Consider the following 14,917-nt stretch of genomic DNA (forward strand, 5'->3'; position numbering starts at 1 on the left):
CAGTACTCTTCAGAACAATGGTTTGCTTCCTAGTTTTTTCTTTTAATTCAGGGCTAATGCATACTGCCAGAATGATAGTACTGTAATCAAGTCTTTCATTCAGCCACAAAGCAGATAAAACAATACAGGGCAAGCTTCTCCCTACAGCCCTGCCAGGAATTCTCAAATTTCTTCTCGAGGAACCCACTCTAGGAGGTCAAAGGATAGGGACTGGGCTCTGATCCTGCTCCTACTGACTCCATGGGGTCCTAGCAGTTGGTGGGCCATGACCATTTTAGTAAGGCAGGCAACAACTCACTCTATGCTTTTGGTGGTCCAGAATGGCATCCTCGGTGCAGCAGGACCTCGCATATACTGTGCAGGCAGGGTCATGCAGTATGGAGATTTGTTCAACAAAATGGTGTCTGGGGGCTCAACAGAATCAGCCTATAGGTCATAGCCAGCCCAGGGGCTGCCAGCAGGACAGTGCACAACAGTCAGGCAAGCAGTGCATGCCTTGTATACAGATAGTAAGCCACTAGGTCCTAGATCTCTGCCCTTGCCTTCCCTGAGTGCCTTTGGTGGTGGGATTTGGTGTTGTAGACTCCCATCGGCTATTTACCAGTTCGATGCCACCCTTTTGTTTCACATGTCATCACGCAGCTCCTGAATGGTAAAGCTCTTCTGCAAACCAGGTCTGGGTAGAAATAGTGACTGAGAAGTGAAACATTCTAGGTTCCATTACCAGCTTCTGCGCCATTCTGTCCTTTCTTGTTTTCAAAGAATACTTGCCTCATCGCCTCTTTCTGGCTATCACTGGTCTGCTGGGTTTCCCCAGGCAGGTGATGGAGTTTTGACTCTTCATTTCCTTTGACTTTGGCTCAGACTCTAACTGAAGCAGGAAGCAAAGGCATTTTTACCCTGTGGCTCAGTAGTGCTACATTGCACGACCCCTGCTTTGAGAATAGGCTAGCTCTGTATTTTGATTGGAATACACCAAACTTACTGGCTTTCTCTTCCTTCCAATCAAGGTTTCCTGAAGTTTCTAATCCAAACCCCTAGATGGGTAAGGTTTACATCTCCATAGCTGGGAGCTTGGGGCAAATTCTTACAGTGCAGGATTAAAAAGAATCTTGAGAAATAGGATGTTCACTGGCCTGCCCAGGGTGGAAGCCTTGATTAAAAAAATAAGAATGAAACCATTAACTGCAGCTTGCCCCGTTTCAGATTGCTCAGCAAAGGGAGGATGGAAAGGGGTTTAATGTTAAAACCCATCCAGCATCAGAGAAAAGGGAGCAGGGCTGCCCATGGGGGGGCATAGTGGAGGTCAGCAGGGCTCAGAGAAGGGAATCTATGGGCTGGCTGCTGGGGCTAGAGCCAGTACAGCTGTCAGAGTCAGAAGGAAGAAGTGGCTGTTAGACGGTGGCGAGGAACACGTTTGCAAGACTTAGTAGGTGGGGGCGGGGGCTGAGGGATGCCTACACCCATGGTTCAAACCGGGCTCTCTGCCGCTGCCTGGGGCCCCTCTACTTCTCCTCCCTGTGCAAACACGAGGGCGAGGTGACACTGCCGAGCGGGTCCCCCTTCCATGACCGCCTTGCAGCCTGGCCCTGGAGAAGGAGCCGGGCGCGGGGCTGTGGATGGAGGCTCAGGCGGGACGCGGCCCTTTTGCAGGGCGGCGGACGATGCGCTTAGCCCAGCCTCGGCCACAGCCCCGCTCGCTCCGCCTGTAGCTGCCCCCGGGAGCCCCTGGACCTGCTCCCTGTCGGGGAAGGGGCCGCACCGCGCTCAGCCGCCTCGGGCCCTGCAGAAATAAAGGCCCGAAGTGGGGGTCGGTCCCCCGCGGCATTGCGCTTCCCCCGGCTTGGCGCCAGCAGGGAGCAGTTCGGTTCAGCGCAGCGCCAGCCAGGCAGGTGCGCACCTGTGTGAGCCTCCTCCCGGAGCAGCTCGCGCAGTTGCCTGGAGTATTCCCCGGGTGCCGGGGTAGCGCCGGCGGAGGGCGGGGCTGAGCCCAGGGCTGGGGCGTTGCACGGAGCCGCGGGAGGGGAGGAGGAGTGAGCCTAGGGCTGGGGGGTTGCAGTGGGGCCGGGGGAGGGCAAGGGGGTGACTCCAGGGCGGGGGGTTGCAGTGGGGCAGGGGTGAGCTTAGGCCTGGGGAGTTGCAGTGAGGCCGGGGGAGGGTAGGGGGGATGAGCCTAGGGCTGGGGGGTTGCAGTGGCCTGGGAGGAGTTTGCAGTGGGGCCGGGGGAGGGTGAGCCTAGGGCTGGGGGGTTGCAGTGGGGCTGGGGGAGGGTAGAGGGGATGAGCCCAGGGCTGGGAGGTTGCAGTGGGGCAAGGGTGAGCCTGGGGCTGGGGGGTTGCAGTGGGGCTGGGGTAGGGTTGCAGTGGGGCACGGGGAGGGTAGAGGGGATGAGCCCAGGGCTGGGAGGTTGCAGTGGGGCAAGGGTGAGCCTGGGGCTGGGGGGTTGCAGTGGGGCTGGGGTAGGGTTGCAGTGGGGCACGGGGAGGGTAGAGGGGATGAGCTCAGGGCTGGGAGGTTGCAGTGGGGCAAGGGTGAGCCTGGGGCTGGGGGGTTGCAGTGGGGCTGCAGTGGGGCTGGGGTAGGGTTGCAGTGGGGCACGGGGACGATAGAGGGGATGAGCCCAGGGCTGGGAGGTTGCAGTGGGGCAAGGGTAAGCCTGGGGCTGGGGGGTTGCAGTGGGGCCGGGGGAGGGTAGGGGGGATGAGCCTAGGGCTGGGGGGTTGCAGTGGGGCCGGGGCAGAGCAGGGGGTTGCAGTGGGGCAGGGGTGAGCCTAGGGCTGGGGTAGGGTTGCAGTGGGGCCCGGGGAGGGTAGAGGGGATGAGCCCAGGGCTGGAGGGTTGCAGTGGGGCCGTGGGAGATGGCGGGCAGGGGGTTGCTGCGGGGCTGTGTGCCTAGGGTAGTTTAGGACGGTGTCAGGACCACCAGGAGCTGGTCCTACCTGGCGCCCCGCGGGTCTGGGCTCCCACGTGCACTTTGCCGCCCCCCCGCGATCCCTGGCGCGCGTCTGCGAAGTTGTCCCTGAGGCTGCCGCGACCCGCCCGGCTCTGCAGCCCGGGGGCTGCCCGCGGAGCCGCCTGGCTGGGAGACCGCGCCACGTCCTTGTCGCAGCCCCCCTCCCCCTGCGCCCGGAGCCGCCGCCGCTCCCCCCCCCCGAACGTCCTTCTCCTTGATTTGCAATTCTGGGCTCTGCCTCCCAAGGCTCCGGAGGAGGCGCCGCGCCCCCGCCCCCCGATGAGAGCGGAGGAGGCGATCGCAGCCGGGCCGAGCCTGGCTCGGGGGCCACAGCGCAGCTGGCTCCCCGCGTGGCGCGCAGGTGCTGGCTCCGGGCGGCGCGGGGCGAGGGCGCCCGGCTGGCCATGACCGGCGGGCCCTATGCGGAGTGCGGGGCGCTGGGCAGGACCGCGGCGGCGCGGCGGTTCCCAGGGGGCCAAGTCTTTCCCGAAGGACCTGGCGGGGGGCACCCGGCCCGTCCCGAGCCGCAGCACACGGGCAGCAGCAGCCGCTGTCACCGGCATGTCTGCGGGATGGCTCCTGCCTGCGCGCCCGGGAGGCTCCCTGCAAGGATCGCCCCGGCGGCAGGAGCCCTGACGGAGGAGGCGAAGCTCGGCCGGGTTTGAAAGTTTGCCAGGCACCCGCTAGTTTTAATTGCTGTCAAGATCCGCGGGGCGGCGGGGGGCTGTTTCCCAGCATGGGAGACAGGCGGCCGGAGACTCGCGCCAGCTCTTCCCCTGCCGTGGCTGCCAGCTCCGAGGCGGAGGAAATAGAGGTTTTGGAGTCGGAGGATGTCTTGCCTATGGCCACAGAGGATGTAAGTTTCATTCTCCCCTCTCCCCCCCATGCCTCAGCGGTTTTAATCGGATCAAGCTATTTATAACTGAACTTCAAGCAGGGAGGAGGGTTGGTGACACCGGGGAGAGGGAAAGTCAGCAAGAATAGAGTCCCCCCCCCCAAAACCTGTTTGAATTGCCCCCCATCCTCCATATCCCTTAACCACATAAGCCACTGGTGAAATCAAGGGGCAGAAGAGCTAAATCTTCCCCTAACAGATAAAGCTGGGAAGGGGGAATTTCTATGGTGCCAGCAGCATGCTGGCTGCTTCACAGATGAGTGTGAGGACATGGTCCCTGCCCCTAAAAGGTTATAATCTGCTTTATCTGCATACATTGAGACTGGGAATCCAAAAGAGGTTAAGAGGGTTGAACACTCAGCTGCCATTGACTTTCAGCAGGAACCTTGTAGTTAACTCCACTTAGGTTCCCCTGAAAAATCCCCATTTTAGGCTTTTTTCATCTTAAAATCCTTTACAAATATTCATCTCTTCTGTTGCCGTGCTTACTTTATAGTGTGCATTTTTACCATCTAGAATCCATAGGGAGTTAAGTGTTGGAGGGTTTACTTAAACCCATGGCTCTCATAAATATTTTCTGCTGCTACAAGTTGTTTCTGGTTCAAGAATATTATCAAGGAATCTGTCTCTACAATAATTTTAGGAGAACTTTATAACGAGCGCCACATGGTCCATTTTCAAAGTGTGTGATCTGATCTTTCATTTTCATTGTGGGCACACAGCGCCTTAAATTTCAACCTTGTTCCTGGTAAGCAGCCTAACTTAGTTGTAAGCCTTAATCTCTAAAGATTCTTAAACAGCAAACTTCTTATTTACCAAGAGCAGCATCTCTGTGTTTATAAGTCTGAGAACTCATCTCTCCTCCCCCCTCCCGTCTCTTGCAACTTCCCTTCAACTGTTCAGAAGAAGATTTAGGGATCCTGTATCTCTCTTAACCCATAGATACTAAAAGATTAATCGCTACATGATAAGGAGTGCATTCATACTGGGGGAAGTATGCAGCCAGCTAAGCACTTACAGAGCTGTTCGTTTCTCTGACAGTTATTCCATTGGTGGTGCTACAGTTAGGCTTCTAATTATTCTGTTTCTGACTGCGGTGTCCTGCACTTCCTGATGCAAAATCCAACTGGTCAAATGTTGGAGGCTGATCTGCCATCGGTGCTTGAGTAACTCATTAGCATTAATGGGAGGGAGACTAGCAGACCCTTTTGAAATGTCTGAAGCATTAAGCAGCAGTACAGGGAAGTGATGGAGGAAAAAAACCCCTTTATTTCCAGGGGCCTTTCACATCTCCATTGGAAGCCCTTAGACCCCTGTGAGCTCTCCCTGCCTCCCCATCTTGCTGTGCATCCCCCATCCTTTGAACAGTTTGTTTATTTAGTTTATGAAGCACAAGACACCTCACTCTACCCATTTAGCTTTGACGCCTGTTGACCTGTGGAGTGGGGAACCTGGTTCTGGAATTCCAATCCAGGTCTCTCGTATCCCAGTGCAGAATGCTGATACTGGGCTACCAAGTGGTCTTGATGCTTTGAATCTTCTAGAAGTAGAGATGGGCAGTGAAGTGATAAAGTGCTGGGATCGCCTAAGATGAAAGCTGCAGTGTAAGGACCTGATTCAGTGCTGATAGTAATCAGTGGAAACACTCACATCATGAACTTCGATGGGTGCTGGATCGGGCCCTAAGGTCAAAGAGTCATTTGTTATTTAGGCTTCAGTCTGCACTACCGATCTATTTTTACAGTCCTGCTGTTTCTTGGCAGGATATTGTCCCCAGTTGCTCACCCCCTGCTCCCAGTGACTTGAGAGACACCAGTGCTCTCCACAGGCAGAATCTGATGCTCTTCATATGAATCCCGCAGTGTAAATATTGAATTATTGTGGGGATTTTCCCTGTATAAAAGTGCTTTACAAACATTTGTGGGCCAATCTGGCATTTCTCATGCGCCAGATGAACATTCACTCCTTATATGCTGAATTATTTAGCTGGAAGTTTTGGGTGCATGAGGAAATTAGTATCATAGCCCAGCTAACCATTGCAATGTCTCTTAAATAAGATAAGCAAAGAAGCTACCTAATGGCAGATGGAGGAAGCTGAAGCAGAGAAGTATAATAATAATAATAATTAATACATTTATTGTAAAGTGCCCTCCACCAAGGCATTTGGGGCATCAGCAAGAAAGAACATTAAATAACATTTATAAATACAAAACATATAAAATGACCACCCTGCATAGCTATAACTTTCAGGGGGTGGCTTGCCCAGAGTCACAGAGAGAAGTGACCAAATTCTGAATGTTTTCTGTCCTCATGGGCCTATCCTTCTGAAAGCATCTAGATACTGGCTTTGTACTGGATTTCTTTCCCAGAGGGTAATAAACCAGGTATTGTTAGTTTCAGGAACTGAGTTTGTTTCTGGGTTTTAACACTATATGTGATCAGCAGCCAATCCCCATGTGTAACATTACATGATAGCCTGGATGGAGCACATATAATTAGGGCTCCAAGCCTCCCAGCACTTATTTATCCAGAATCATGTTTTTGGGTCTCTCTGGTAAGTACTGTAGCTGCTTAGCTGGCCTTTAAGAGAGTTCTGGTTTCCTTTCCGCTGTGGAAGAGAGAGAAGCAAGCAATGCCTTTGAGCTACTCCAGCCTGCTGTAGAATCCAGTCATTGATCCTGTAGTGTGCTCAGCAGCATCACCATGTGTTTAAAGTCAACAGACGTTGAAAGTCTTGAGCATTGGGCTGGAGTGGACTCTAGCAATGGGAGAGGAAGAATGGTCTCAAGGTAAAAGCACACAGCTGAGTGAGATCTGGATTCTAATCCTGGCGCTGCCACTAACTTGCAGTGTGACCTTGTGCAAGTCACACAAATCCCACTCCAGCTCCTGCAGAAATCACTCTGAGATCTTTCCATTGACTTCAGTGGGAGTTGGAGCAGACTTTTGAAAAGTCCTGTGCCTCAGTTTCCCCATCAGTAAAATGGAGATAACACACACCAACCTGAAGAAGTGCCAGGAATCATTTATGTGCCATCTGTAAATAAAAAGTTACAGAAGATGTTGTGAAAGTCTCCTTCCCCCACGTAATCAGTCAATGAATTTCAAGTTGGGATTAGCAGGCTGCAGAACACCCTCTGAAAATTAAAACCATTGTGTTAGGAGCACACCCAAGGCCAAACTGGGCTTTGATTTTCTTTCTCTCTCTTTTTTTTTTTTTTTTTTTTTAAATTGGAAACTTAAGATAAGCTTGCTGGCTTGTCTGCCAAGAACTGACACACAGTCAGTCAATTCTTATACATTGCGAATCACTTAAAAAAAAGGGTGAGGTATACAAGGGAGGTTATGCTGGCACAGCCTTGGCTGCAAAGGAATTTGTCAGTACAGCACTTGGAGTGACATTAAACAAAACCAGGATTTAAAATATCCTAAAACATTAAAGCATTGGGCAGATTTACAGGGACAGTTGGGAGTTTATACTTGACTATCCACTCAAACAACAACTTAACTAATTCATTGTGAATTCAGTGAAGTAATATTTAACCCACGGTCTCTCCACTAGGTAGGCAAAGCTCCAAAATTGATTGGAGGGAAATATTCCTTACTCAGTAGCTAAGACTTTAACCAGAGCTCTACTCTTGCATATAACAGCAGATGCATTTTGCACTTGTGTGAAATCTGGTGCCAATATTTTTCTCACTTTGCTTTCATAAGTGAGGGAGACACAAATCAGGAGTGTTGTGCTGGGGTAGCCAGCTGGGAGGATGGGTATCCGTGGGCTTTCAAATACTATCCTGGGACTAACTCTTCTAGGGACCCTGGAACTAGCTGGGTTACCGTGTCACCCTCACATTGCCACATGACTTCTCTTCCAACTTCTTCCTTCTCACCGTGACCCATATGAACGAGGCAGTGTGACGCTGTTATGTCAAGTTTGAAAACCCTGCTGGGGAGCTGTCTGTTGCTCAGGCCTCCTCTGTTCTGATGGATTGTGAGCCTGATGGGGGATGCTGAGGTGAGAGCTTTAGGTCTGAGGTTGTGTAAAATGTAGCCAATGATTAGCTTGTTTAGTGTTCCCAAAGCACTCAAAAGCTACAGGTGTGAGTGCTAAACACGCACCTGACTCTGTATGTAGAGAGCGGATTCTCAAGTAACTCCTGCAAGGTTCTTTTAATTGCACAGCTGATGTCCCAGGGTTTATTGGGCAAACCCTTGGCACTTGACACCTCATTAAGCCTCAGAACTTCTCCCCTCTGCCTGGAGATGCTAACCATTATTATCCCTGTTTTCCAGTGGGGTCACGAGGCACAGAGAGGGTATGACTTGCCCAACACCTCACAGCCAGTTACTGTGAGAAGCAGGATTAAACGGCAGGAATTCCTGGATCCCTATCCCACGCGTTGTCCACTAGATCATTCAGTTATTTGCTTGTTTAAGTATATTTCCAGTACGTTTGCACTCTAATATAATTGCTTATACCTGTTTTTCCTTTTTTCCTCCTTTATGCATTGCCTCTTACCTATCAGCACTGGAAAGCTCTGTTTGATCAGGTATGTGACCAATTCCCATATTTTATCATCCTGCTTCTGGTGAGACAGGCTCTAACCTCTGCTTGCTTTCCTTTGTACGTTAGACTTTCCCCTCTGCGCTGTGCTGCTTACATTTTCAAATTAGGGCTTTAACGTGTGGCCCATGTGAAATGAGTTTGGCCTCGATCCAGATCCCAACGCGTTGGTGTCTGCCTCATAGACACCACCACTGCAGTTACCTCCCTCCCCCCATCCCCATTGGCAGTGCCGTTAGTGCAGCTAAGGTTCTGAATGGGCCCTGGAGACTGAACTACCCTACTGTCCATAGAGGTGATCTCCCCCAGGTCAGAGCTGAGGTGGGGTTGGGTGTGCGTGTGCGTGTGCGTGTGCATTCGCGCTTGCAGTGCTACCAATTGTGCTGTAACTGTTCTCTGGCTAGGGGCCTTACTTTCCAAGGCTGTCAATCCAGCACCTTCATGATGATTGCTACGTTCTTTGGGCTAGATCCTCAGCTGGTAAATTGACTTCACTGGAGCTACTTCAGTTTATGCCAACAGAGAACGCAATCCTTTAATTTTAAAAGTAAAAACAATCACGTGCATCTGTTTCTACAGTGAAATTTCTAATTTTATCAAGTAAGTGTATAGGAACCAGATTCTCATTTGGTGTAAATTGGTGTCGCTCCACTGACGTAGATGCTAGTTATAGCATCTAAATTATAATCCACGCTCCAGCTTCTCAGTTTGGAGCGTGGATTATAATTTTAGATGCTATAACTAGCATGCTTGCTTTGTGGCATTCCTTCCATCTAGCGCCTTGAAATGCTAAGTAGCTATAACCAGGCTTTTTCTATGGTTACCTCCTTGACTTGCTTCTAACTGAACCACTGTGTAAATGAAACTGCTTTGGCTCTTAATGCCATAGACTTCTGTGTGTGACTATCAGCTTGTGTAAGTGAGCTATTCCTCTTACACTGGCATCATTCTATCTGCACTAAAGTTCTGAGGAGATTTCTCCACTGCTTTATGAGGCAATAACGTTGTTCCTGAATGTGAATCAACTACAAAACCAAAGGCTGTAGTGCGGCCTCCTCAGAGGGATGCCCTTGTAGCCAGAGGTGTCCTGATATCATTCAGTAAATAATCTGACTGCTAGCCATGACGAGTGTCCATTTATAACCCACTAAGCTGTGATCTATTATTAATCCATAAATCTAGGTTGGGTAGCATTTGTCAGTGTGCTGCACCATAGCCAGCTGGTGATTGAAGGCGTAGTAACTAGATTATTGAAATGGTCAATCATATTTAAATCTCTGTAGTATGTTTTAATTTGTTAGCATCCTGTGTATGAAGGAGGATTGCTCCCATTCAGAAGGCAGGAGTCGTAATAGGAATCAGTTGTTAGTTGGGCTTGAATGTTTGTTTCAAGCATTCTGAATTCTTGCTTGTTTCAAAATTTTGCTTTACTTTGGGGCATATCCTGCAAGCTCCCTGACCCTGCACTGAAGTCATTGAATCCTTGCAGGATGGGGCTTTTGGCTTGTAGCTAACTTGGGCTCAGAGAGGAATCGGCAGGTTCCAACTGGGGTGCAGAGATCTTGACTGAACAGCAGCAGTGTCATGTTTTTAAAATGGCTTGATGGCAGTTGGATTTATGGTACATTTCCCTAATGACAAGGGAAACAGACTGTAAATCAAAATCTCTCATAATTAGTCACATTTGAATTAGGGCTGCAACTGAAATTTAAACCCTGTCCATAAGGCTTTATTATCAAAGAGAATGCAACCCACGAAAAACCAGTCCCAAATCCTGAGTAAATCAATACAGCCTTTGTTGCCTATGGGCAAAAGCAAAAAGCCGACGTCTTCCTTCAGCATTATATCAGTAAGACAGAAAACTCATTAGCTTAGCAATGAATAGTGAGATTCTGTTTGCCATGAAACACATTCTCTGTATCCAGAAATTCACTGCACCGAGAGAGGAGTGTGTTTTGTTTAATGCCAACTGGAATCTGTGTGAAACATGAGGTCAGTTTAAGGGATTTCTGCTGCACTGGCTAGAAAACACAGATGCACTGAAACATACATCTCTGTTGTACAGTGCTAAACTTGATTCTTTCTGCATGTTTGCCTGGAGGGCGAAACAGGTGCCTAAGGATTTTGTGTGCATTAAGATAAAGGGAGGACCTATCTTCCCAGAAGTGCTGTGCTGTTACCACTCTGATACTTGGCTAAAGATAGGTTAGCTGAAGCATGCAGGTCTCTCCAGTCACTCCTGTGGAGAAAGAGAACAGCTGGGGAGGAAGAGAGCAAGTGGGAGCCCTTGAGAATTCACATGCGGTGATCCAGCTCTGGCTGCTAAGGCAATGGGACTACCGTGAGGATAAATGTAGTGATTAGAGCTGCTTGGAAGATGATTGCTCCCCCTCCCCCAAGAGTTTTTGATAAAATATTTTTTAATTTTTATTGAAAAAAGGTCTTTTAAATTTTGGGGGTTTCCCTGGGAAACTGGACATTTCTCAGTTTAAAAGTACAAAATTTGGGGGTTGGCATTTTTTGTGTGTGTACAACACCCAAACATGAAAACAGAAACCTTTTGGCAAAGATTTCCGTTTAATCAGAAACCATATGTGTTAATGATAAGATCTATATGTTTGTTTGGATGGAAAATGTGCAACTGACTCTAGTTTGTCTCTCTGATCACTGCCAATGATCCGTGTCGCCCCCTGCACAAGTGTGAATTGCGCCCTGGGCAGCCAGTCTGAAAATCCTGGCAGTTGAGATGAGAGTTGTGCAATTTCTGTTTTAAACAAGTAAAATAAAAAAAGGCTGGAAAACAGGTGGGTTCAGAACTGACTGCTCTTCTGTGAGGTTTTTATATACCAGGCCCAGGGTGAAATCCTGGGCTTATTGAAACCAATGGCAAAACTTCCCTGGACTTCAGTGGGGCTGAGCAAACAGATTTTCAGTATTGCAGCTTCTATTCCACAGAGTCCATCTGTGATGCATTTTCATTTTGGGGCCATGGCCCTTAGCCAGTAGTAACTCATTGGTTACTTTTATATGGATTCGTACATTTATTTATTGTGCTCATAAACACCCCCGACCACGCACACTTTAGCTCCACATCTGCCACCTCCCATGGGGCTCAGGCCGTGTTTGAGCGCTTCACACGTTCGTTTCCATTTAAAATCCTAACTCTGAACAAAGTGAGGGCTCTTCTTTTCCTCCCTCAGATCTCTTGGTTTTTTCCTCATTTGCTTTTCATTTGGAGAGGTCACATTTCTTGCTAACCATTGAGATGGATTACATGGCAGGTGGGACAGAGAGACAGCTTTGGGGGGCAGGTCTTGGCAGCGTGAAGGTAAATGTGGCCATTGTCTTTTACCTTGAGTAAATAACACCCTGGTTAATTTTCTCTCTCTCTCTCTCTCTCTCTCACTGAAATGAAGGGGTGTTTCTCAATTCCCATGTGAAGGTGGAGTTGCCTGATGGTTAAATTACAAGACTGTGAGTCAGGACCCTGGGTTCTTTCCACAGTTTTGCCACTGGGTTTTTCTGTGGCTTTGGGCAAGTTACTTAACTTTTCTGTGCCCCTATTATCCCCATTTCAGGAATGAGTGAAACTTAATCACTGTGATAAAGTGCTTTAAATCTTCTGATGAAAGTGGGCTATAGAAATGTGCAATGTTTATTATCACAACATACCCACATTTGTGCTGTTCCCCTAGTGGGGAGAATTTGGTTTTTCAGCAGCTTGTTGGTCAGGTTTCAAAAGCTGGAGTAATTCAGATCAGGTGTCACTTTGTCAAGGCCTCCATGTCTGAGCTGCCAAGGATCGGTTCATGGGATGGATTCCCATGTCTAAGTACCCACTACCCACACCTTGGTCAGTGTCTGTGGGTGACAGCAGGGTATTTGCTTTAAATAGACAAAGCCTTTGCTACCCCATCACCTTGGTTCATCTGCCTGTGAGTCTGGGCTGCATTTTTGTTGCAGCTGTCTGAGAAGGTATGGATTCTTCCATGAAATTTCTACGTGGGTGTGATGGTATCAGAGAAAAAGAGTTTGCCGAGAATCTCAGGAGATGTGTGGGCAGCTAATGGGAAGCTGGAGCTCGGTAAGAACTCTGCAGACATACCGCAGACCAGACATGGCATTCTTGTCTGTGCCAGAGAAAATTAAATTGACGACAGTAGTGTTGGGAACAGGTGCAGCTGAGCCCATTTTGCCACCATTTCAGAAACATGGTTAAAAGCTGCTCACAGCAAAGTCCTTGCTGTTTGCCTTATGACAGGGAATAGGTAGCTTTCTTGGAAAGGGCCATTTCCCCGCAGTTGTGGAGACGCAAACACAATAGCCTTGTGCTAGTGCATGAGAAAAAGGACTACAACCAGAAAGTGAAAGTGACTAGGCTAGCTTTGAGGAGTGCAATGCAAAAACCAAACCGTGTAAACAAGGGAAAGTCAATGACACTTAAGTCCTTTTGGCTCTAGGCCTGGATCCTGGATGATTGAAGATGAAAAGTACTTTGCAGAATTGGGCCCACTGATGAAAGTTGGTGGTAATTCAGGCAAAGAGTTATTTTTAAGTAAACTTTTTTTATTTTAACAAATCGTTAAATACAGTTTAACACTATCTATTTCCCACGCTATAAAAGAAATTCCAGTTTGTTCATGTGGACTCTATTGAGTTAAAAATCACATTTTAGTTTGAATTATTTCCTCCTACTCTTGTTCCAGGAAAAATCTACTGGCTATGTCTAGCAAAGCCTGTGAAATAGCGTTATCTGAGGTATTGACAGTGCTTAGTGTATGGCCAATTTTTCTGTTTGCCCTGTAAAATCACTTCTTTCCTCTTCTTTATGTGGGTCTTACACATGGCAACAGGGATGGGGAAGAAGAAAATGGTGGTTATGAAACTGCAGAAACTGACAAGGGGCTCAAGGAGATGCAGAGTATTTTCTGAAACCACTTTTTAAGTTCTTTAAAACATTGGCTAGATGTCAAATTGTTGCTATCCCTTTAACACTAAACATCTTTTGGCCAATCCTAATCATAGCAACTGTCCCTACTAAGCGTAGTGTGTCAACAAACAGAACCTTGTGGGATATAATATAAACTAGAAAACACTCCTGGAGAGGGAGGGTAATTATTTTTTTAAATGTGGACTAAGGATCTAATCCAAAGTGTCAATGGACTGACTCTTGCTGATACCAAGGGGCTGTGGAACAAGCTCTAAAAGCAGGGTCTAGCTTTGTTTGTCCAGCTCATTGAATTAGGCACATTTGTGGGAGCGAGGGGATTTTTCCTCCTTCCCGACCAAGATTGGGCTTGTAAAAGGGGGAAAGAAACTTAAAAGCCGGGAGAGCTCATTTGATACGGCACACAGGGGGCTCTGCATCTGTCCCATACCCTGAAGTCTAATCTCATTTACAGTTGTCAGTGTGGCCTGTTGGAGGAGATGAAAGGGGGAAGACAAGGAGGCAGAATATATTAGTCTCGAGCAGAGGGCGCTGAGAGCACCTGCCCCATTACCTTGAGAAGGGGGCAACGGCAGCAGCTGGACATGGGTCATCTGCTGCTCTTTGAGGTGCGCTGCCCATGGAACACACGATTAATGAGTCAAGGGAGGGTCTATTGTAAGCCACAAAGACTCGGGACTTAAGTAGGGCTCTCAATCCTCTTTCTTTGCGCAACTGCCATCACTTTACATTTCTCAAGTGGAGTAGGGGCGGCGCAGCCAGCCGCTGTCTGAGACCACAAAGCCTCCCTTTCTCCTCCCTCCCCAAACTGCTGCTGACCTTTGGCATGCAGCATTAACCTTTTGACTCTGCCATTTTGGGCTTTGGGTTGGAAAAAGTCAATGGAAATTAATTGCACTGTGTATGGTTTTTTTTAAAAGAGAATGTGTTGGGAGGGTGGGCGGTGGTGTGTCATTTTTCTTGAACAATGGGAAGTTTCTTCTGTGCTGATACTATACGGATCCCTCTTTCTTATAATAATGATTCCATGGTGCTCTTCCATCTGAGGGTCTCCAAGTGCTTTGCAAACATTAAGCCTTCCAGCACCCCTGAGAGGTGTGTATTTATCATTGTCCAGCTATGAAAGAAGCGAAACTGAGGCACAGAGCAGCCAAGACTTGCCCAAGATGGTGCAGCTGGTCACTAACAGAGCTCTAATCCCCTGCTTTAACCAGAAGGCTCTCTTTCGTCTCCCTTGCGGGCCCAGGACTGCAATCAACTAGCAGGAGTGGGTAGGTGCCCAAGAGATGGGGAAGTGCTACCAGGTGTGGTGAAGACAGATAAATGTAGTTGATCTTAAATGCCTCATGAGTCAGGTTTTTGAAGGCAGGTGAGCACTGCTGTGTGCACTCACATCAGGTGTTTCCCTTTAGATGGCCATCTATCTATATAAGAACAGCCGTACTGGGTCAGACCAGTGGTCCATCTAGCCCAGTATCCTGTCCTCCAATGGCGGCCAATCCCAGGTGCTTCAGAAGGAATGAACAGAACAGGCAATCATCAAGTGATCCATCCTCT

At 48.7% G+C, this 14,917-nt stretch overlaps 1 protein-coding gene across 1 annotated transcript in view; it reads left to right on the forward strand.

The window, feature by feature from the left end:
* The first annotated feature begins 3,491 nt into the window (after window positions 1–3,491).
* The window catches only part of RHBDL3 (rhomboid like 3), a 134,708-nt gene continuing 123,282 nt past the window's right edge, over window positions 3,492–14,917 (forward strand). The window contains exons 1-2 of the mRNA XM_050920793.1: window positions 3,492–3,809; window positions 8,375–8,398. Of these exons, the coding sequence (XP_050776750.1) occupies window positions 3,690–3,809; window positions 8,375–8,398 (144 nt within the window). The 5' untranslated portion in view covers window positions 3,492–3,689. The remainder of the gene's footprint in view (window positions 3,810–8,374; window positions 8,399–14,917) is intronic.

Source organism: Gopherus flavomarginatus, chromosome 12, assembly GCF_025201925.1.
Source record: "Gopherus flavomarginatus isolate rGopFla2 chromosome 12, rGopFla2.mat.asm, whole genome shotgun sequence".
Lineage (NCBI taxonomy): Eukaryota > Metazoa > Chordata > Testudines > Testudinidae > Gopherus > Gopherus flavomarginatus.